Source organism: Neoarius graeffei, chromosome 14 (genome assembly GCF_027579695.1).
Source record: "Neoarius graeffei isolate fNeoGra1 chromosome 14, fNeoGra1.pri, whole genome shotgun sequence".
Taxonomy (NCBI): Eukaryota; Metazoa; Chordata; class Actinopteri; order Siluriformes; family Ariidae; genus Neoarius; species Neoarius graeffei.
Window position 1 is genome coordinate 580,878 of NC_083582.1, and position 23,011 is coordinate 603,888.

A 23,011-nucleotide genomic window follows, 5' to 3' on the forward strand; every position below is an offset into this window, starting at 1 on the left:
TCATTTTTGACCCATGTTGTGCATTAGAAGGGGTGTGCATATGTTTGTATCAAAGGGTTAAGGCCCCTCCAGACTCCACTCACATTGCTCTGCTGCAGCTGATCCTCCATCCTCTTCCTGTAGCGATCTTTGCCTTCCCTGATCTTTCTTCTCAGCTCCTTCTGTACCCTCCTCAATTCCTCTGTTTCCTGATCTGAATACACTCTTCTTCTCACTCAGGAGAGCCTTCAGCTCAGGAGTGACCCAGGGTTTGTTATTTGAGAAGCACCGTACTGTTTTAGTGAACACAGTGTTCTCTACACAGAAGTTTATGTAGTCTGTGATGCAGCTCATGAGGTTGTCTATATCCTCGTGGGGCTCACAGAGAACATCCCAGTCTGTAGTGTCAAAGCAGTCCTTCAAAGCCTCATCAGTCCAGTTTCTCACCTGTTGTGTCTTGACTGGATGTTTGTGAACAATAGATCTGTAGACTGGCAGGAGATGCACTAGGTTGTGGTCAGATTTGCCGGGGTGTGTGTGTACTATATGCTTCCTTGGTGTTGGCATAAAACAGATCCAATGTCTTATTGTCTCTTGTGCTGCATGTTACATACTGTTTGAAATTGGGAAGAGTGGAGGACAGGGAAGCATGGTTAAAATCCCCAGAGATCAGGATGAGAGCCTGTGGATGCTGTGTCTGCAGTCTGCTAGTGACTAAGTGAATGACATCACATGCCTCCTTCGTGTCAGCAGAGGGGGGAATGTAAGCAGTTATCGCAATAACATGCAAGAATTCCCTTGGTAAATAATACGGCCTCATGCTAACAGCTAACAGTTCAATATCTTTACTGCAGAGTTTCTCTTAAATAGTGATGTGTCCCGGGTTACACCATCTATCGTTGATAAACACAGCCAGTCCCCCTCCTTTCCTCTTATTACTCTCCTTTGTCCTGTCTGCATGTTGAATTTGGAAGCCATCAAGCGCGATGTTAGCATCCGAAGTTAACTTGGTTAGCCATGTCTCTGTAAATAGCATCAGAGTACACTTTCGGTATTCTCGCTGGTGCCGAGTCAGCACCGCTAACTCATCCATTTTATTGGGAAGAGATCTTACAGTCCCCATGATAACAGATGGAAGGATGGGTTTGTAGCATCTCTTCCTGGCACGATGCTCAGCGCCGGCACATGTTCCCCTTCTCCGCCTACTTAATTCCCATGGTATATCCAGAATCTCCTCAGGGATCACAGCGGTGTTACTGAGTGCTAGCAGCGGTTCTCTGGTGTAAAGAATAGCCCCATGGCTATACACCGGCTGCCCCAACGTGAGCGCGAACAGAAGTCCCCAAACAAGCAGAAAAAACATGAGTGTTCTAAACATAGTTTGTGTAGTCAAATAAATAGCAGTTAAAAGAAATTAAGTATACAGTGAAAAACTGACTGTGTACCACAGTCACATTGGGAGAGGAAGCCTTGACCAGGTCAAGTATTGGGGATAGATGGGTCCATATGGCTGTGGGGCCCTTTTCTTTTGATAAGCTGATTGTTCTTCCACTCCACCAACATTTGATGGGTAAAACAGTTGACATTTCTTTCATTTTAGGCCCTTGTGCTAGGTTCTAACATGTCACCTCATGACCTTGATCAATGCATGTTTAAACAATCTTTCTCTACAGTGTTGTAAATATAATATCTAAATCAAGTGCCCACGAACATGTTGATAACACAATTGATGAGCAATTAACCCACTCTATGTGCAGACAATAATATTGATGAAATATTGAGGAGGAGGAGGAGAAAAGATGGACCACACTCAAGTTAAAATTTCCACCACTGAAGGAAGTGACATCATGTGCTGTTCGACAGGTGACTTTGGAGCAAACCATTGCTGAGTTAAAGGGGTTTTGCCAATGGCTAACACAGTTGACAGAGATTTCTTGGACACATGCAAAGTGAATAATTGAATATATAGTATTGAATCAAATAGATTTAAAAACACCTTTATCATGTTTTAATGGTTATTTTCAACAAAAAATGATGAAAATAATAGACAAAACATGCATCCTACTGTTAATTTGGAGAGCAAACCTTGACCTTTAACAAATCGGACAGCACAAAAAAAAATTCCAATGTAGTGTATGCAATTTCTGCAAAATAAATGATGGGACTTGCTGACATTTTGTATTAAAAAAGAATGTGTACCAATGTAAAATTGATAATTTTTTGAAGTGAATATTTCGTAAAATTGATAAATACAACCTGTGGCATGACATGTACCCCTAATTATAAAATGAACCAAATACGTTAGGTCAATGGATTAAAAAGATCGACATGAGTATTAAAATAGAACATCTCCAAAAGACTGCCTTGTTAGGAACAGTGAGAATATTGCGGAAAGTTTTGGAAAAAATGAAAATTATGCTTATGAAGAAACAATTAAATTCCTTTGGACCTTCGGCTACTCGTTATAGCTCGCTCCTGAGGACAAATCCGATTTAACTTCTATATACTGAGAAATGTAGAAACACATCTCATTATCTGTAGCCGCTTTATCCTGATCTACAGGGTCGCAGGTAAGCTGGAGCCCATCCCAGCTGACTATGGGTGAAAGACGGGGTACACCCTGGACAAGTCGCCAGGTCATCACAGGGCTGACACATAGACACAGACAACCATTCACACTCACATTCACACCTACAGTCAATTTAGAGTCACCAGTTAACCTAACCTGCATGTCTTTGGACTGTGGGGGAAACTGGAGCACCCGGAAGAAACCCACGCAGACACGCGGAGAACATGCAAACTCCGCACAGAAAGGCCCTCGCCGGCCACGGGGCTCGAACCCAGGACCTTCTTGCTGTGAGGCGACAGCACTAACCACTACACCACCGTGCTGCCCTATTTCTCTTTTTTATTTATTTATTTTTGTTTTGTGTGTGTGTTTCTGTAGTTTGATGTTTGTTTTTGTTTGAGTGTTTTTGTCCACTGGTTGTGGTGTAGCTCTGGACCCAGTTTTGGGCGTTGGTTCCCTCCAGGCCTTGGTTCGCCGTGGGTGATGCCTGTGCTCCGAGCTATGGACTGCAGTGAGCTCGTTGCTCATTTTAACATTGTGGTTGTCCAGCGCTCTGTGCTTTAGTACTTGGCGTCGTGGTCCGAGTGATGTTGCCGGCGATATCATGGCAGCTGTGCTGGTGGTGTGGGACTTATTTTCGTGCTCCTTTTCATGGGACTGTGGCTGCTACACCATTGGAATGACATCCTGGCCTCTATTTGGTGGACTTTATTATTATTATTTATTTATTTGTTCCCTATAATTGTAAAGCCACCTTGGATAAACATTCAGTTTATTTCTCATGTCCATTGGTAATAAAGCACTTCAAATATTCAGTATGAACCTTAATACTTTCTTGAGACCATGATTTAAGTTATGATTTACCACCACTGCTGCGTCACTGGGCTCATGGTGGTTGTGGCCCCTAGGAGCAGGGCCCTGCTATGATAGGTGTCCTTTATTTTTGTGCATGGAATGGGGCAAACCTAGTGCGCATAATCTGACCAAGATAAACTATTTACACATGAAATTGATAGATTTTGTTATCTGGTAACATTTAGTTGATAACGTCATCAGTTTGGTGTTGGAGTAACATTATTGGATAAAACTTCAATTGGAATTGTGTGTGTGCATGCGCACACACATGCTAACTACCTAGCTTCATTTGGAGTTCACCTCTTTGTGTCTTGATAGTCACTGTGAGGCACTGATGTGGGCCAAGGCAAAACAGAGTGCCACAACAGGTAGGACATTTTCATTGGATGCGTTTTCAACATAGACTGAAATGAAATAAATGAATACATTTATTTATTTCTAGTGCTGTAGGACAACTGCGCTATAGTGACAGTAGCACCACGGAAACTACATTGGGCATGTGTGTGTCAATGCTAGGGGGTGGAGTTTCTTTCTAACTAATGCAATGGCATTTAAGTCCAATCAACTGATTCAATGACTGAGCAAGAATGAAATTAATAACCAGGGGTTTGGAGGCAGAAGCCCCCAATAATACTTGTGGAAAAAATACTATTCAGAACATAATACATTAACAGCATTTACAGTGGTGCTTGAAAGTTTGTGAACCCTTTAGAATTTTCTATATTTCTGCATAAATATGACCTAAAACATCATCAGATTTTCACACACATCCTAAAAGTAGATAAAGAGAACCCAGTTAAACAAATGAGACAAAAATATTATACTTGGTCATTTATTTATTGAGGAAAATGATCCAATATTACATATCTGTGAGTGGCAAAAGTATGTGAACCTTTGCTTTCAGTATCTGGTGTGATCCCCTTGTGCAGCAATAACTGCAGCTAAACGTTTCTGGTAACTGTTGATCAGTCCTGCACACCGACTTGGAGGAATTTTAGCCCGTTCCTCCGTACAGAACAGCTTCAACTCTGGGATGTTGGTGGGTTTCCTCAAATGAACTGCTCATTTCAGGTCCTTCCACAACATTTACATTGGATTAAGGTCAGGACTTTGACTTGGCCATTCCAAAACATTAACTTTATTCTTCTTTAACCATTCTTTGATAGAACGACTTGTGTGCTTAGGGTCGTTGTCTTGCTGCATGACCCACCTTCTCTTGAGATTCAGTTCATGGACCGATGTCCTGACGTTTTCCTTTAGAATTTGCTGGTATAATTCAGAATTCATTGTTCCATCAATGATGGCAAGCCGTCCTGGCCCAGATGCAGCAAAACAGGCCCAAACCATGATACTACCATCACCATGTTTCACAGATGGGATAAGGTTCTTATGCTGGAATGCAGTGTTTTCCTTTCTCCAAACATAACGCTTCTCATTTAAACCAAAAAGTTCTATTTTGGTCTCATCCGTTCACAAAACATTTTTCCAATAGCCTTCTGGCTTGTCCACGTGATCTTTAGCAAACTGCAGATGAGCAGCAGTGTTCTTTTTGGAGAGCAGTGGCTTTCTCCTTCCAACCCTGCCATGCACACCATTGGTGTTCAGTGTTCTCCTGATGGTGGACTCAGGAACATTAACATTAGCCAATGTGAGAGAGGCCTTCAGTTGCTTAGAAGTTACCCTGGGGTCTTTCGTGACCTTGCCGACTATTACACGCCTTGCTCTTGGAGTGATCCTTCTTGGTCGACCACTCCTGGGGAGGGTAACAATGGTCTTGAATTTCCTCCATTTGTACACAATCTGCCTGACTGTGGATTGGTGGAGTCCAAACTCTTTAGAGATGGTTTTGTAACCTTTTCCAGCCTGATGAGCATCAACAACACTTTTTCTGAGGTCCTCAGAAATCTCCTTTGTTTGTGCCATGATACACTTCCACAAACATGTGTTGTGAAGATCAGACTTTGATAGATCCCTGTTCTTTAAATAAAACAGGGTGCCCACTCACACCTGATTGTCATCCCATTGATTGAAAACACCTGACTCTAATTTCACCTTCAAATTAACTGCTAATCCTAGAGGTTCACATACTTTTGCCGCTCACAGATACGTAATATTGGATCATTGTCCTCAATAAATAAATGACCAAGTATAATATTTTTGTCTCATTTGTTTAACTGGGTTCTCTTTATCTACTTTTAGGACTTGTGTGAAAATCTGATGATGTTTTAGGTCATATTTATGCAGAAATATAGAAAATTCTTAAAGGTTCACAAACTTTCAAGCACCACTGTAAATAATCAGATGAACTGAGACAATCACATTCTGAAGCAAATTAAATAATCTTATATCAGTAACTTAAACACACAATACAAGTTACATGTATTAATCTAAATGCAGGTAAACAACGTGTTGTTTTTGTTGTTTTTTTATCCAAGTGTGAGTCGGCACTTACCCGTCTGTGTTCTCACTTCTTGAAGGCCGATCTTGCGGCCGATTGTTTTGAAACAATCTGACTTTCAGTTGTTTGTTCAGTTCTCTGTTCATTCACTTCTTCCATGTACCCGTAAGGGTGAGATGGCAGCAATATCAAATTTAGAAATAAGACGGCTGCTCTACTCATTCTCTCCATACTGTGTATTCCGCCATTACTGCCCGGCTCAAGCAAGTACTAAAACCCGGGAAGGAGTGGGATGTCACCGGTTTTAGCAGCAACCGCGGGGAGGTCACTGCCCAAGCAATATGCCCCGTCCCGTTCCATCCCAGGTTTTAGCAACAAGCCTCTGCTCACGCTCCAGGAGGACTGGTGCAACTGAATTCACTTTTAAAAAATAAAATGAAATAAATTATTTTCTTGTTTTATTTTTCTTTAATTGTTGGGACTGTACCCTCTTTCAATACGGGCTTATAGCCAACACTTATCAACAGATCAGAGGTCTCGTACAAGTTTGGAGTTCACAAACAACCGAGCCCAGGACCTCAGATGGGGTAAGAGAGAGCTAATTTGAGTAAGCCAGGAGTCCATCCTGGAATCTTCTGCTCTGTCATCAGACTTCTTGTCCCATCATGACACCAAAAGGACTCATGAAAGTGAGAGCCTATGGAATGAAGGTTTCATTCAAGGTCACATGACTTGCAACTAGAGTGACACAACAAAGACACATTCCCATCAAACCCAGGCCACCTCAGTGAAAACCAGGAATCCTGACCACTAGACCATATTGGACAGCCTTAAAGTCTAAAGGCCACCTTTAAAATGCTTAGGACATTGTTGAGAACCCAGGATTTTTCCAGAAAAGTAGCTGTCAATTTTCATTTTGTTTAGTTGTGCGGCTAGCAGCTTGAACTTTGTTATGATTAGAAAGTGTATTATCCAGAACATTGCATGGGATAAAAGAGAGCCATGCCTGCCACAAGCCAAACTTAGAATCTTCTCATCCATAATAAGACACAATATCTCTTGCTCCACAAAGTTCACATCCATGCACAGGTTTGATTTTTGTTGGCGTTTAAAAGAACTTTACACAGTCCCATTTCTAAGGGGCTGCAGGAGTGATATCGTGACCAAAGCATGCAGGACTGAGTGGAGATGTTTTCTGTCAGAAAATTTTCCCTCTCTCAAAGGGTTGCTGGTCATAGCCCATGGTCAGACTGCGAGCAGAAGCTTTGAGCTTTGTCAGAGTTAGCTTTTAGAACACAGGTTTCAGTGGCCTTGTTGAAAGATGTCCTCACTTCAGAAAATGGTATAGGTAACTCCAAGAATGTTTAACCTTGGTCCGATCTACTGAGCTGTGCAGGCTCTAAGGTGACCTGTTTTGAACCATAGGACATGTATTTTCTTTTAGAACATGAAGCATTTTGACCATCAGGTAACTTGAAAAATGTTACCAGCATGATTCCGGATCAGAAGGTTGCGTGTTCAAGCCAATAAGGTGTCATCTTGTCTCTGTATAACTCATATAAAACACCTTTTCCAAATGATTGCCCATCATCTGGCACAAATAATGATCAAAAGTACTTGTTTAACCTGCAAAATGATATAGTTAACTCATAGAATTTGAATCTTGGTCCTATCTACTGAGCTGTGCAGGCTATAAGGTGAGCTGTACTGAACCATAGGACATATTTTCTTTTCAAACATGAAAAAGTTTGACCATCAGGTCACTTGGAAAATGTTACCATCATGAAGTATGCTTTATGACTGTGATTCTAAAGTCTTATCTTGGTTCAAGGAATCCCTTTCTTGTTATGGTATTGGACTCCTTTGACAAGCATCACGATTTTCAACCATACCTGTCTTTTTGGAACAAGGAGACCAATTGACTAAAAAGCAAGTCTGTTCCTCTGACAAAGACAGAATTAAGCATTGGACCATCAGATTAAAACACTGATGCGCTCCTGACTGAGCTTTCCAGGCTCCGCTCTTCTGTTTCTTTAAGAGTCAAAGCATGTCAGGACTTTGGACACACATTTTCAACAGGTTCCTCTGATTCAATGGAAGCCCTGCTCATACCATCTGGTGTTTGTCGCATTCAAAAATGTCGTAATATACCTTTCCTTTGAACCATCAAAAACCAACTTTTCCACTGATTGCCCATCATGTGACACAAATAGTGACATAAAGGATTCATATAAAATGTAAAAGTGTGAAGTTAACTGAAAGAAAGTTGACACCTTGGTGTTGTCACATTGGATGACAAGTGCCTAAGTTGAGCATCAGTTGTCCACACTTTATATTCACACACTGAGGTGAGAACTGCCATATGATCTTGGAAATATCCATTAATATATTGGGAAGGGAAATCCAGCCAGGTTATGCTGCATATTGAGCTCATCCTCTGCAAAAGCTCGAGTTCAGAGCGATGCAAACTTTGTACCACGATGGTTCAGTCTACAACCTTTTAGCTCAGGCGCAATGATCGCGGATCTGACTCCATATCAGAAGGTTGCATGTTCAAATCACGTTGAGGTCATGTACCAACAGAGTGCTAAAAATAATCCTAGATTCCTATTTAATACTGTAGCAAAATTAACCAGGAATAAGTCTACTATCGACACATGCACACTTGCAGTATGTAGTAGCAACGACTTCATGAATTTTTTTAATGACAAAATTGAGAATATCCGACAAAAAATTCAAACTACTAATTTAAGGTCAGACAATTAAAGTGACCTTGTAGTTAACAATATAACTGTATCAGATCATCAGTTAGAATGTTTTACTCCCCTTAAAGAAACTGAATTACTTTCATTAATCGCTACATCAAAAGCCTCAACTTGTGTACTAGATCCCCTACCTACACGTCTATTCAAACAGATAATGCCTGGAGTAATTGAACCGCTTCTAAAAATAATAAATTCTTCTCTTACGATTGGCTATGTACCCAAATCCTTTAAACTAGCAGTTATCAAACCCCTGATTAAAAAACCTGACCTTGATCCCTGTCAGCTGTCCAATTATCGGCCGATATCAAACCTCCCCTTTATCTCCAAGATCCTTGAAAAAGCTGTGGCACAGCAGTTATGCTCATATTTACATAGGAATAACATCCATGAAATGTATCAGTCAGGATTTAGACCTCATCATAGCACAGAGACAGCACTGGTTAAAGTAGTAAACGACCTACTGTTGGCGTCTGATCAGGGCTGTGTCTCGCTACTTGTGTTGCTTGACCTTAGTGCAGCATTTGATACCACTGAACGTTCCATTCTTCTGGATAGACTAGAAAATGTTGTGGGAGTTAAGGGAACGGCCCTCTCCTGGCTCAGGTCTTATCTAACTGATCGTTATCAGTATGTTGATATAAATGGTGATATTTCTAGACGTACCGAGGTAAAGTTTGGTGTTCCACAAGGTTCTGTCTTGGGTCCACTGCTTTTTTCTCTATATATGTTACCTCTGGGCGATATTATTCGTAAACATTGTATTAGTTTCCACTGTTATGCTGATGACACACAGTTGTATGTCTCTGCAAAATCTGATGAGAGACACCAGCTTAATAGAATTGAGGAATGTGTTAAGGACATTAGACACTGGATGCTTATTAATTTCCTTCTGCTTAACTCTGACAAGACTGAAGTACTTGTGCTAGGACCACATACAGCTAGAAGTAAGTTTTCTGATTACACAGTGACTCTGGATGGCCTTTCTGTTTCTTCACGTGCAGCAGTAAAAGACCTCGGAGTGATTATTGACCCCAGTCTTTCATTCGAAACTCACATTGATAACATCACCCGGATAGCTTTCTTTCATCTCAGAAATATTGCAAAGATAAGAAATTTAATGTCACTGCATGACGCAGAAAAACTAGTCCATGCTTTCATTACCTCCAGGTTGGATTATTGTAATGCCTTACTGTCTGGATGTTCCAATAAGTGCATAAATAAGCTCCAGTTAGTTCAAAATGCAGCAGCAAGAGTCCTTACTAGAACTAGAAAATATGACCACATCACGCCTGTCTTATCCACACTGCATTGGCTCCCAATCAAATTTCGTATTGATTATAAAATACTACTGTTGACCTTTAAAGCACTGAATGGTCTCGCACCACAGTACCTGAGTGAGCTTCTGCTCCTCTATGACCCGCCACGCCTACTTAGATCAAAAGGTGCAGGCTAATTGCTGGTACCTCGTATAGTGAAGGCTACATCAGGGGGCAGAGCCTTTTCTTACAAAGCCCCACTGTTATGGAACAGCCTTCCAAGTAATGTTCGGGAATCAGACTCAGTCTCAGCATTTAAGTCTCGGCTGAAAACATCTGTTTAGTCAAGCCTTTTGTTAATGGTGTTTATGAAGTAAAGGTGTAGATCTCGAGGGTCCTCAAACATAGAGTGTTTTGGTAAACTGGGATGTACGGATGCTGTCAGTCCCCACTCGCTTGCTCACTTGAGTTTGATGATGGTGTAGTGGCTGGCTGCTTTATGTCCCGGGGCTCCCTCATGCCTGTGTTACCTTCTGGCTCTCTCCTTTTAGTTATGCTGTCATAGTTAGTTGCCAGAGTCCCTGCTTGTACTCGGTGCAATATGTATACTGCTCCTACTTATTCAGGTGACATTGGGCATACCTAACAACCTGCGTTTTCTCCCCCCCCCCCACCCCAAATCTGTCCCTCTAAGTTACATGGAGTCAACAGGAAATCTTTTGGTGGAGAGGGTGGAGACCTCGACTGGCTATCATAGCCTGCAGGGAATCGGCCGTCAGACTTCTGTCGCATGTCCCAGACCCGGTGAAATGTAACTGAATTGTCTTGGCCAGCCCTAAGGGTCCCATCTGCATCTCATCATTGCTGAGGAGTGTGCTCACATCACCCAATCAAGCATCCAGCCAGAGCAGGTCATGATATATTTTTTTACCATGTTAACATGCCATTGTTGTGCGTTATGCCTGATGTCAAGACTCTCGTCTCTGCGAGCCTACCACACAGATTTAATACTTGTCATTTTTAGGGCATACCTAACATGTGTTTTCTTTCTCTCTCTCTCCCCCCCCCCCAATCTGTCCCTCTGAGTTACATGTTGGTCCTGGGATTGAGATGCTGGCCTCTTCTGCCCCTTGGGCCTGCTTGGTCCATCCTGGTGCCCTGTGTCTGGTCGGAGTTTTATCGCTTCGCTCCTGTGAAGGACGGCCCCATGAGGATTATACCTGGAGGATGCTCTGGACTCTTACAGTAATGCTTTTATGGCTGAGGACTACAGTTGTCTTGCTAACTTTAGGACTGCAGTTATCATGAACAGTTTTGCACTTAAGTTTCCATCAATGAAGAGCTATAACATCAACGAAACTGTCCTCATGTTAAAACTGTTAATATTATAGTCAGGCTGTCTGTTGTTGCCCAAATGAGGATGGGTTCCCTTATGAGTCTGGTTCCTCTCGAGGTTTCTTCCTCATGTCGTCTGAGGGAGTTTTTCCTTGCCACCGTCGCCACAGGCTTCATCACATTGGGGATAGATTAGGGATAAAATTAGCTCATGTTTTAAGTCGTTAAAATTCTGTAAAGCTGCTTTGCGACAATGTTTATTGTTAAAAGCGCGATACAAATAAACTTGACTTGACTTGAATGCTGTTGGCTTTTTGCAGAGACTTTCAGATGGACTCCAATCTTTACAATGACCATTCAGGATTTTGCCAAGCTCATGCAAAAAGGTAATATTGCTCTGCTAACAACTCTTTCACCAAAGTGCCTTTCATAACTTCGCAACCTAACGTAATATGTTTACAAAATTTGTCCATTGGGCTTGCTCGAAAAAATGCCGCAAAATACTGCTTGAGAAGCTTTCAGAACTCAGGTTTCAGTGGCCTTGTTGAAGGATGTCTGAGCTTCAGAAAATGGTATCGGTAACTCAAAGAATGTTGAACCTTGGTCCTATCTACTGAGCTGTGCAGGCTCGAGGGTGAGCTGTATTGAACCATAGGATATGTATTTTCTTTTAGAACATGAAGCATTTTGACCATCAGGTCACTTGGAAAATGTTACCAGCATGACTCCAGATCAGAAGGTTGCATGTTCAAGACAAGAAGGTGTCATATTGTCTCTGTATACCTCATACAAAGCAGCGCTCTGCCACCTTTTCCAAGAAGTATGATCATCAAGTCACTTGGAAAATGTTACCAGCATGAGTCTGCTTTATAACAGTCATGCTAAATTCTTATCTTGGTTCAAGGAATCCCTTTCTTGTCAATATATTGGACTCCTTTGACAAGCATCACCATTTTCAACCATACTTGTCTTATTGGAACAAGGAGACCAAGTGACTAATAAACAAGTCTGTTCCTCTGACAAAGACAGAATTAATCATTGGACCATCAGATTAAAACACTGATGCACTCCCATCTGAGCTTTCCAGGCTCCGCTCTTCTGTTTCTTTAAGAGTCAAAGCATGTCAGGACTTTGGACACACATTTTCAACAGGTTCCTTTGATTCAATTAATGCCCTGCTCATACCATCTGGTGTTTGTCACATTCAAAAATGTCTTAATATACCTTTCCTTTGAACCCTCAAAACAAGGTACCCTCAAAAAACAACTTTTCCACTGATTGCCCATCATGTGACACAAATAGTGACATAAAGGATGTATATAAAATGTAGGCTGCAGGGCACGGATGTAGATTGCCTCCTTAACACCACACTCAAACCACCTGGGGTCCCTGTCTAGCACTTTAACGTCCTCAATGTTGACACTGTAGTCAGGACAGGCCTTGTGTATGTAGTATGACACCTCAAACAGGGGTTAAGGGAGCATAGGCATCCTAGCTCAGTCAACTCCTCTGAGGTGTCATACCACATACACAAGGCTTGTCCTGACCATAGCGTCAACATTGAGGACGTTAAAGTGCTAGACAGGGACCCCAGGTGGTTTGACCGTGGTGTTAAGAAGGCACTTTACATCCATGCCCTGCAGCCGAACCTCAGTAGAGAGGGGGAGGAGATACCAACTTCCGGAGATCTACACTAAGCTTGTCAGAGCGCATGTGCGCACTGACATCACTTCTTAGCCCAGTTCATCACAGCTGAAGAAGGATCCAGCTGGATCTGAAAATTCCCAAGTGAGTTTTCATTTCTTTGTGTTGAGATCAAAATTAAAATAATAATAATAATAATTTAAATTCTAAACTGTATATGAGGTTCAGTGTGGTGAAGAGGCAGTTATACACATATAGGCCAGCAATGTCATACTCAGGCCATGATTTACGACTACTGCAATAATTCCATTTACTATATTCTACTGGAAACAACACAACCAAAAAAGGGTTCATGGTGACTGATTTACCGTATCTTCAATGGTGTTTTTTTTAAAAGTTTGGAGTCTGGATAGTTCAGTAGGGAGAGCATTAGACTTCTCATCCATTGCCTTCTTGAATGGAAAAGTCAAAACTTAGCTGAAAACCAGATTAGAAGGCATTCGCCTTCTCTGATCCAGCCGCTGCTTCAAATCATCCTTTCGCTGTGACATGCTCAAGTACAGAGAGTCTGTTTTGAGGAAAGGTTAGAAAATTGGTTAGATTTTGATGGCATGGTCAAAAGTGTTCTTCTTTGAAAAGAATGCAAGTACAATACTTCAACAAAATAGTCTATAGTTCAAACATTCCCAATCTAGGACATGAGTCAGCCAGCCCACTGAAACCTGTGTTCTGAAAACTTTTCCAGCAGTATTTTGAGGCATTTTATTTTCAACAATCCCAATGGACAAATTTTGAAAACATATTACATGAAAGGCATCAAGTAGCCACTTTTATCCAGGGTGACATATTGTATAACAGATCCAGGAAAGCAGCTGGGGGTTTGGTACCTAGCTTAAGGGTACTTCAGCCATTCCTGCTGATACAGAGAACCAAACCAGCAACCTTTTTGCTCCAAAGTTGTCTCTCTAACCATTGGGCCATGACTTCCCCTATTATGCTAGCTTGTTAAGTTATGAAGGGGAATTCAGTGAAAGAATTGTTAGCAGAGCAATCTTATGTTTTTGCAGGAGCTTGTCAAAATCCTCGATAGTCATCATCCACCTGAAAGTCCCTGCATTTGACTGTGCAAAAAAGCCCAACACCATTCTGTTAACGCATCTAGATGTAAATCTCATCTCATTATCTCTAGACACTTTATCCTGTTCTACAGGGTCGCAGGCAAGCTGGAGCCGATCCCAGCTGACTATGGGCAAAAGGCGGGGTTCACCCTGGACAAGTCGCCAGGTCATCACAGGGCTGACACATAAACACAGACAACCATTCACACCTACAGTCAATTTAGAGTCACCAGTTGACCTAACCTGCATGCCTTTGGACTGTGGGGGAAACCAGAGCACACCCACATGGACAACATGCAAACTCCACACAGAAAGGCCCTCACTGGTCACGGGGCTCAAACCCAGACCTTCTTGCTGTGAAGCGACAGCGCTAACCACTACACCACTGTGCCACCCTAGATGTAAATATCAGGAAATATAAGCTGAAAGCCTGACCTATCATGTCTTCATCTTTTGACCTCAAACACAAATGTCTTCAGTGTGTGGCAAAAAAGCAACAGAATTGGCCTTGCTGTTCCAGTACTTTTGGCTTTGCAGCTGGAAATACTGTCAGAGCTGTTACTATCAAAAATGAAGTACTACATTCTGAGCAGCACTATAATATAAGCAGCTTTGAGAGTGGTGTGGAAGTGTAGTAGTTAGCACTGTTGCCACACAGCAAAATGGTTCCAGGTTTGAACTTCATGGCTAGCCGGGAACTTTCTGTGTGAAGTTTGCATGTTGGCTCTGTGGAATTCCTCTGGGGGCTCCTGTTTCCTTCCACAGTTCAAAGACATGCAGATGAGGTAATAATAATCAGCCGCTGGGGTTGCATAAGCCAGTGCATATTTAGTGCTAGTCCCAAGCCTGGGTATAGTGAGGAGGGTTGCATCTGGTGTTGGGGGGAAGCTATGCTGAATGAAATATCAGGCTTCTAAACTGATCTGCTGGGGTGACCCCTAATGGGAACAGCTGAAAGAAGTAGACTCTACTTAATTTTATTGATCTGTTTAAAGGAAACGATTAAAGGGGCCAACTCACTCTTCCCAAAATCCAATTTGTTGTTGTTGTTTTGTTTTATTTTGAAAGCAGATGATCACTACATGCTAGCTCTCTTTGCAGCAAAATGTCCACAAATTCACTGTTAGTCATCCTTTCAATACCAATCTCAAACTTTTCTATGTGTCATACGTGGAATCTTTGAACAAATTATACCTTTATCATTTCTTTCTTTCATGGGCACCCACATGATGGCCGAGACCAGTTCGGGTCTATTACTGCGAAATGCAAACACCATTTATTTACAGTGGTGCTTGAAAGTTTGTGAACCCTTTAGAATTTTCTTTATTTCTGCATAAATATGACTGAAAACATCATCAAATTTTCACACAAGTCCTAAAAGTAGATAAAGAGAACCCAGTTAAACAAATGAGACAAAAATATTATACTTGGCCATTTATTTATTGAGGAAAATGATCCAATATTACATATCTGTGAGTGGCAAAAGTATGTGAACCTTTGCTTTCAGTATCTGGTGTGACCCCCTTGAGCAGCAATAACTGCAACTAAACGTTTCCAGTAACTGCACACCGGCTTGGAGGAATTTTAGCCCATTCCTCCATAAAGAACAGCTTCAACTCTGGGATGTTGGTGGGTTTCCTCACATGAACTGCTCACTTCAGGTCCTTCCACAACATTTCCATTGGATTAAGGTCAGGACTTTGACTTAGCCATTCCAAAACATTAACTTTATTCTTCTTTAACCATTCTTTGGTAGAATGACTTGTGTGCTTAGGGTCATTGTCTTGCTGCATGACCCACCTTCTCTTGAGATTCAGTTCATGGACAGATGTCCTGACATTTTCCTTTAGAATTTGCTGGTATAATTCAGAATTCATTGTTCCATCAATGATGGCAAGCCGTCCTGGCCCAGATGCAGCAAAACAGGCCCAAACCATGATACTACCACCACCATGTTGCACAGATGGGATAAGGTTCTTATGCTGGAATGTAGTGTTTTCCTTTCTCCAAACATAACACTTTTCATTTAAACCAAAAGGTTCTATTTTGGTCTCATCTGTCCACAAAACATTTTTCCAGTAGCCTTCTGGCTTGTCCACGTGATCTTTAGCAAACTGCAGATGAACAGCAATGTTCTTTTTGGAGAGCAGTGGCTTTCTCCTTGCAACCCTGCCATGCACACCATTGGTGTTCAGTGTTCTCCTGATGGTGGACTCATGAACATTAACATTAGCCAATGTGAGAGAGGCCTTCAGTTGCTTAGAAGTTACCCTGGGGTCCTTTGTGACCTCGCCGACTATAGAGATCTTGCAGTCACGTGACCGGAAAGTACACAACCGCCATCGTGTCGGTCAAACACCGCTGAATACTGCTGCACTCGTGTACAGAATGGATCAATTTCAACCGACGGACTACACGGCTCATTTTTCTAATGAACAGATAACTAGATATATGTCTAAAATAAACGATCTACAGATTTGTGACCCTTATGGCTTTCCGGACAGAGTTTTCACGACCGGATTTTGAACTGCCAGCGGAATACCCGGACGTGTAGGATTACCTCATCAACTTTCCCTCGCTGTTCAGTGGTGAAGCACTGCGTGCTTATAAATCTCTGGACAGTTTTCTTTACAGAAATTCAGGATTTGTCAGTGACTCAGATGTGGCATCTTGTAAACAAGAAAATGATCCTCACTGGATGGGTAAGCCACTTAAGTATTGAGTATAGCACTGACCAGCCGATTATAGAATAAGATAATTCCAAATCGTCCGTGTTGTTTACATGGATCTGGCGTTGGAGAGGTAGAGGCTTGGCAGTGGAGATTTGAGTGGCTGTTTTCTGAGCTTAGTCAACAGGCCGGCTCTGCCTGTAGCCTCGCTTTTGCTTCGGCTCCTGGCGCCTCCTTCGCTTTGCGTCCGATAACAATCCACGGAGACCCCGCTGGTCTCGCAATCTGGTCTTGTCCGGAATGTGTTTTTTTTTTTTTCTCGTCCGGAATGTTGTGCATGCGATGGAAATCGCTACAAACCATCATTTTCTGCTGGAAACCAATGTCCAGTAAGTCCATACGGTTGTAGTGGATATTGAAGTCTGGTACAGACGAACAACACGCAAAAATACACACAAAAAACATAAAAACCGTGCACAGGTAGGGAGAGCTTGTAGCCACAGCCGTTGTAGTAGAATTGTATATAGTAGGGTTTTCCAGAAGAAAAGGTAGAAGTAAAAGCAGAAGTAGAACCAGAAGTAGAAGTAGAAGGCGGAATATGGCGTTTGACCTACAAGATGGCGTCTGTCACAATCTGGATCGGCTGTGACGTCACATGCAAGATCTCTATTACACGCCTTGCTCTTGGAGTGATCTTTGTTGGTCAACCACTCCTGGGGAGGGTAACAATGGTCTTGAATTTCCTCCATTTGTACACAATCTGCCTGACTGTGGATTGGTGGAGTCCAAACTCTTTAGAGATGGTTTTGTAACCTTTTCCAGCCTGATGAGCATCAACAACGCTTTTTCTGAGGTCCTCAGAAGTGATGCAGCATGTGCAGCAGGCAAACATTTCGCCATCAAACCTGACAGATTTCTTTGTGCGCTGTCAATTTTCTTCAGATTGCCTTCGGGGAAATCAAGAAAAGGTTCGATTTTGATGATGCCCTCTTGACCCACCTTGCGTGCCTGGCTCCTGCCACTGCAACAGATGCAAACGCACGAGCTCAGCATCCGTCTCTGCTCCCCCTTATGCAGCAGGTGCCACACTTGATTGACATTTCAGACACCGATCATCTTCAAGCCATTGATGACCAATGGAGACAATTGCCCCTCGTGGCATTGAGTGAAGACACGAAAGCAATGGATGTCGATGAATTCTGGAATCACGTTTCTAAGGGGGAGAATTTACAGGGGATTGCCGTGTTCAGTGAACTGGGAAAGTTTGCCCTGGATGTGCTTGTGTTTCCCCACTCCAATGCATCATGTGAGCGAGTTTTTTCCAAAGTCAATCTCATAAAAACAATCACAAAACTGGCTCATTACAGACACTCTGAATGGACTTGTGCACACAGAGTGTGTGAGGAATGCTGGTGGGTGCCATGCCTTCAAACCGATGAACACCATGCTGCAATCCATGACGGCATCCAATCTCTACCGTGACAGGATTACCCAACCAACAACATCTGCACAAGTGAGCGTGGCATCAGATGATGACAGCAACCTGGAGGTTGAATTCGAATCTTTCTAGTCTTATGGTAATTGTGCATTTACTTTTCCCTCTACTATGGGAATATTGCGAATTACTGTTTAAAAATGTAAGTAATATTCTTTGGAAATTAAAATACAGCTAAAATAACTATATTGTATGCATTTTGTTTGTGTACGATAATTTCTCACAAAAAACGATAATTTTGAGGTTTTGGTACGATACTTGCATATTTCCTATCTGGCAACACTGCTGCGCAGTGACATGAACTGAGCAGCTTGACTTAGGTGCTCCGGAAAGGAGGCGCTAAGCGGCACCGGAAAGTTCTTCGCGACAACATCCAGCGAATCACCAAGCTGGCTATTTGTCGTCTGGCTCGACGTGGCGGTGTGAAGCGTATTTCCGGTCTGATCTACGAAGAGACCCGCGGTGTGCTGAAAGTGTTCCTGGAGAGCGTGATCCGCGATGCCGTCACTTACATGGAGCATGCCAAGAGAAAGACCGTCACCGCTATGGATGTGGTGTATGCCCTGAAACGCCAGGGACGCACTCTGTATGGCTTCGACGGTTAAACGCTCCGACACTGAACCACACCAACACAACGGCTCTTTTAAGAGCCACCCAAACATCCACAAAGAACTCTTTCTCCATGAATGTGTGTGTGTGAGCGAGAAGGAAGGAGAAGAAAAGTACCAATTATATTTGATTGTTTCTCAGTTAATATACTTGCTGTTTCGTTCTGCACTACACTGAGCCAAAGCAACAAAATCTCATTCTAATATGTCGTTTGATGCAAATCTGAATGAAAATAAAAGTTGATTTAAAATGAAGCAGAGACCAGGAAATTGCAGACACGAGTAACATCAGTAATACTTAACTGTTTCTATATGAAAGCTGTGTGTGAGAGAGAAACGCTTCAGAAAGTGGTAATAGAAATATAAGAATGGAATGAATTCTTATCTATAAAATTCTTCCATCAGTGCTGTGAATATAAAATGGCAGGAAGAGAGACAGCGAGGCGGAGGGGCAGGAAGTGGGCGGAGCGGTAGGAGGCGCCCCGTATGAGGAGGTTTGGAACTCTGGCCAATAAAATATGTTCCTGCCTTGTGTCGAATTACACTGCGGACCTGTAAATAGAGTGGCCGCGAGGCAGGCCTTATTCATTCTCTTACAGTTTACCCGAGGAGCAGCGCCATGCCCGAGCCACCTAAAAACGCGCCCAAGAAGGGCTCCAAGAAAGCCGTGACCAAGGCGGCTGGTAAAGGAGGCAAGAAGCGCAGAAATTCCAGGAAGGAGAGCTACGCTATCTACGTGTACAAGGTCCTGAAGCAGGTTCATCCCGACACCGGCATCTCTAGTTCACTCACAATTTTGCAGGTGCAGCGCACGCTTGTAGCTGAAACTCACGTCTCCCCAACAACAGAACAATCTATTTTCTGATTGGCTGATGCTGCTCTGAGCAGAGGGGCGAGTTCAAGACATGAAACGTTTCAACACAGTTGCAGAACGGTGCACGTTTCAGCCAATTAATAAGGAACAATTAGAAAAACGTAGCAAACCGTTGCAGCGGTTGAACTCGCCCCAGGAGCGCTGTGACCTACGGCTGTGGCATTTGTAGATAACTTGAAGGAATTTCTGTGCGATTATTGGAGAAGCTCAGAGTGAGAAATGCCATGTGTGGCATGTGAGCGGGTGAACTCGTTGAAATGCGTGAATCACTCTGGGCTGCCATGGCGTGAATCACTCTGGGCTGCCATGGCGTGAATCACTCTGGGCTGCCATGGCGTGAATCACTCTGGGCTGCCATGGCGTGAATCACTCTGGGCTGCCATGATGTGAATCACTTTGTGCAGCTATAAAGCTGACATGAATCATTTTGTGCAGCTATAAAGCTGACATGAATCACTTTGTGCAGTTATAAAGCTGACATGAATCACTTTGTGCAGTTATAAAGCTGACATGAATCACTTTGTGTTTCTAAGCATGGATTTTCATGTTTTCGAGCTTTTGACACATTTTCATCATAATGGTCTTTAACTGTATAAGCACATCTGAAGTGAGTTTTAAACAAGGTACTGTGAAATGCACTTGTTCAGAGTGGGAAAACACACTGTGTGTCACCAAGAGCATGAAAACAGCTTTCCTAGCTAACCCTAACCCTGACCCTAACCCAACCCTAACCCCTAACCTGACCTAACCCTAAATCCTAATCTTACCCCTAAACCTAACCCCAACCCCTAATCCTAACCTTAACCCTAACTTTAAATCTAACCCCATCCCCAAATCCTGGACCTAACCCCAACCTGGGCTCACCCCTAACCCAGCCCCTAGCCTTAGCCCCTAGGCCCCAAAAAGGAATGGAATAATAAAAGTTAGTCAAGTTTATTTGTATAGCGCTTTTAACAATAAACATTGTCGCAAAGCAGCTTTACAGAATTTGAACGACTTAAAACAGTAATAACCCAAATACATGGGGATACTTACCAGGCACCTGTGGAGCATCGGGGACAGGACTCGGGAAGGACAGTGCGCAACACGGCCTTGGCCTAGGCCAGGACGTGGATCTTTTTGGAAACCCTAACCCTGACCCAACCCTAACCGTTAACCCCAACCCTCACCATTTAGCCCCTACCCTAACCCTAATTCTGACCAATCAAAAGATGACATGTGACAACTTCTCGCCATTTAGCCCCTACCCTAACCTAACACTAAACCTAACCCTAATTCTGACTAATCAAAAGATGACGTGACAACTTTTCACCATTTAGCCCCTACCCTAGTTGCCGCCCCTACCCTAACCTAACACTAAGGTGGTGTTTACATTAGACCGTATCAGCGGATCATCAGATTAACGTTTTTAAAACGATTCGCGTGCACACAACAACGCCAATACACGGATACGCTAATCACATGAGTAATTAGACAACACGTCACATGATCCCAGTGCATATCGGGCATGCGCAAGTCACTCACCACTTGCAAGTGGAAGGATGGGAAGCGAACACCTTCTCCAGCAGATAAACACACCTGGCTGTGATGTTCATGTTCTCACTGAGTTTAAGCGCCTGAAGGAGGTAAATAAGTTGAAATGTGTAAATAAACCTCAGTGCGGCTCAGCACTTCCTCCTGCGCTCCAAATCACTCCGCCCTGAACAGCGAGTGCCCTCTGGAGGGTGCGCACTCCGGCCCTGCGCAGCTCACAGAGTGCGCAAGTGAAGCACACGAGCAGTGATTCGGGACTGAGCCGCTGTGTGTGTGATCCCAACGCCAGCGAATCAGGAAGGTGGATGTCACAGTGACGTTGTCCAATGACGACGTCAGCTAGAGCTCAGCACAGCGTTTCCTCGTTCTTCAATGTTTACACAGCACCGGATCAGATACGAACTGGGTTGAATACGTGGGCCCTGGCGGATTCAAGTTGTTCCGCCTGTGGAGTCGTTTCCCGGCGTTTTAATGTGCACGGACAGTGCATCCGCGACGAAAACGAGACAGATACGGTCTAATGTAAACACCACCTAAACCTAACCCTAATTCTGACCAATCAAAAGATGTGACGTGACAACTTTTCACCATTTAGCCCCTAACCCTATCAGATCAGCAATTAGTTTACTCCCCTGAGAGAAACTGAACTAACTTCATTAATTTCCATCTCAAAATGCTCAACTTGTGTACTAGATTCCTTACCTACACAACTCTTCAAACATATACCAGAAGCAATTGAAGCTCTTCTAAAAATAATAAATTCTTCCCTTAGAATTGGCTATGTACCCAAATCCTTTAAACTAGCAGTTACCAAACCCCTGATTAAAAACCCTGACCTTGACCCATTAGCCGTCCAATTATAGGCCAGTATCAAATTTACCTTTTATCTCCAAGGTCCTTAAAATAAATGAATTAATTTAAAAAGCTGTGGCAAAGCAGTTATGCTCATTTCTACATATCATGGAATAACATCCATGAACTGCATCAGTCAGGATTTAGATCTTATCATAGCACAGAGACAGCACTGGTTAAAGTAGTAAATGACCTACTGTTGATGTCTGATCAGGACTGTCTCTCCTTGCTTGTATTGCTTGACCTTAGCGCACCTTTGACACCACTGACCATGCCATTCTCCTGGATAGACTAGAAAAAGTTGTGGGAGTTGAGGGAACGGCCCTCTCCTGGCTCAGGTCTTGTTTACCTGACCATTATCAGTTTGTTGATGTAAATGGTGCTTTTTCTATGCATACAAAAGTAAAGTTTGGTGTTCCACAAGGTTGTCTTAAGCCTCGGTCACAACCGGCCGTACGTGCTCCTACGGCCGGTCTACGTGCAAAAAACGCAAGAAATGCACAGAGGGCACGCGTGTGACGTGCTGATTTTCGAGCCGTAGACTGGCCGCAGAGGTTCTTTGTCATGTCAAACAAACTCTACGGGTGCTTACGTTTTTTCAGGTTGCAAGACAAACTTATGGCCAACGTGCGTCTTTCTCCATGAACCAAAAAAAAAAAAAAGCAGCGATTTGGGAAATGCCAAAAATTGCACGGCCAAAAATATCATACGTCCGGTTGTGACCTAGGCTTTAGGTCCACTGCTTTTTTCTTTATACATGTTACCTCTGGGTAATATTATTCGTAAGCATGATATTAGTTTCCACTGTTATGCTGATGACACACAGTTGTATGTTTTTGTAAAGCCAGATAAGAGACACTAGCTTAATAGAATTGAGAAATGCGTAAAGGACATTAGCCACCGGATTCTTAACAACTTCCTTCTGCTTAACTCTGACAAGACAGATGTACTTGGACCACATGCAGCTAGAAATAGGTTTTCTGATCACACAGTAACTCTGGATGGCTTTTCTGTTTCTTCACGTGCAGCAGTAAGACAACAAAACAGTAAAGGAAATCTGA

General features: G+C 42.9%; 1 protein-coding gene across 1 annotated transcript; it reads left to right on the plus strand.

Moving 5' to 3' along the window:
* Positions 1-18,023: 18,023 nt before the first annotated feature.
* Positions 18,024-18,688, plus strand: LOC132898641 (histone H4-like). The gene is made up of 2 exons (XM_060940362.1): positions 18,024-18,137; positions 18,404-18,688. Exons 1-2 carry the CDS (start codon positions 18,024-18,026, stop codon positions 18,686-18,688), a joined length of 399 nt encoding a protein of 132 aa, XP_060796345.1.
* The last annotated feature ends 4,323 nt before the right edge of the window (positions 18,689-23,011 follow it).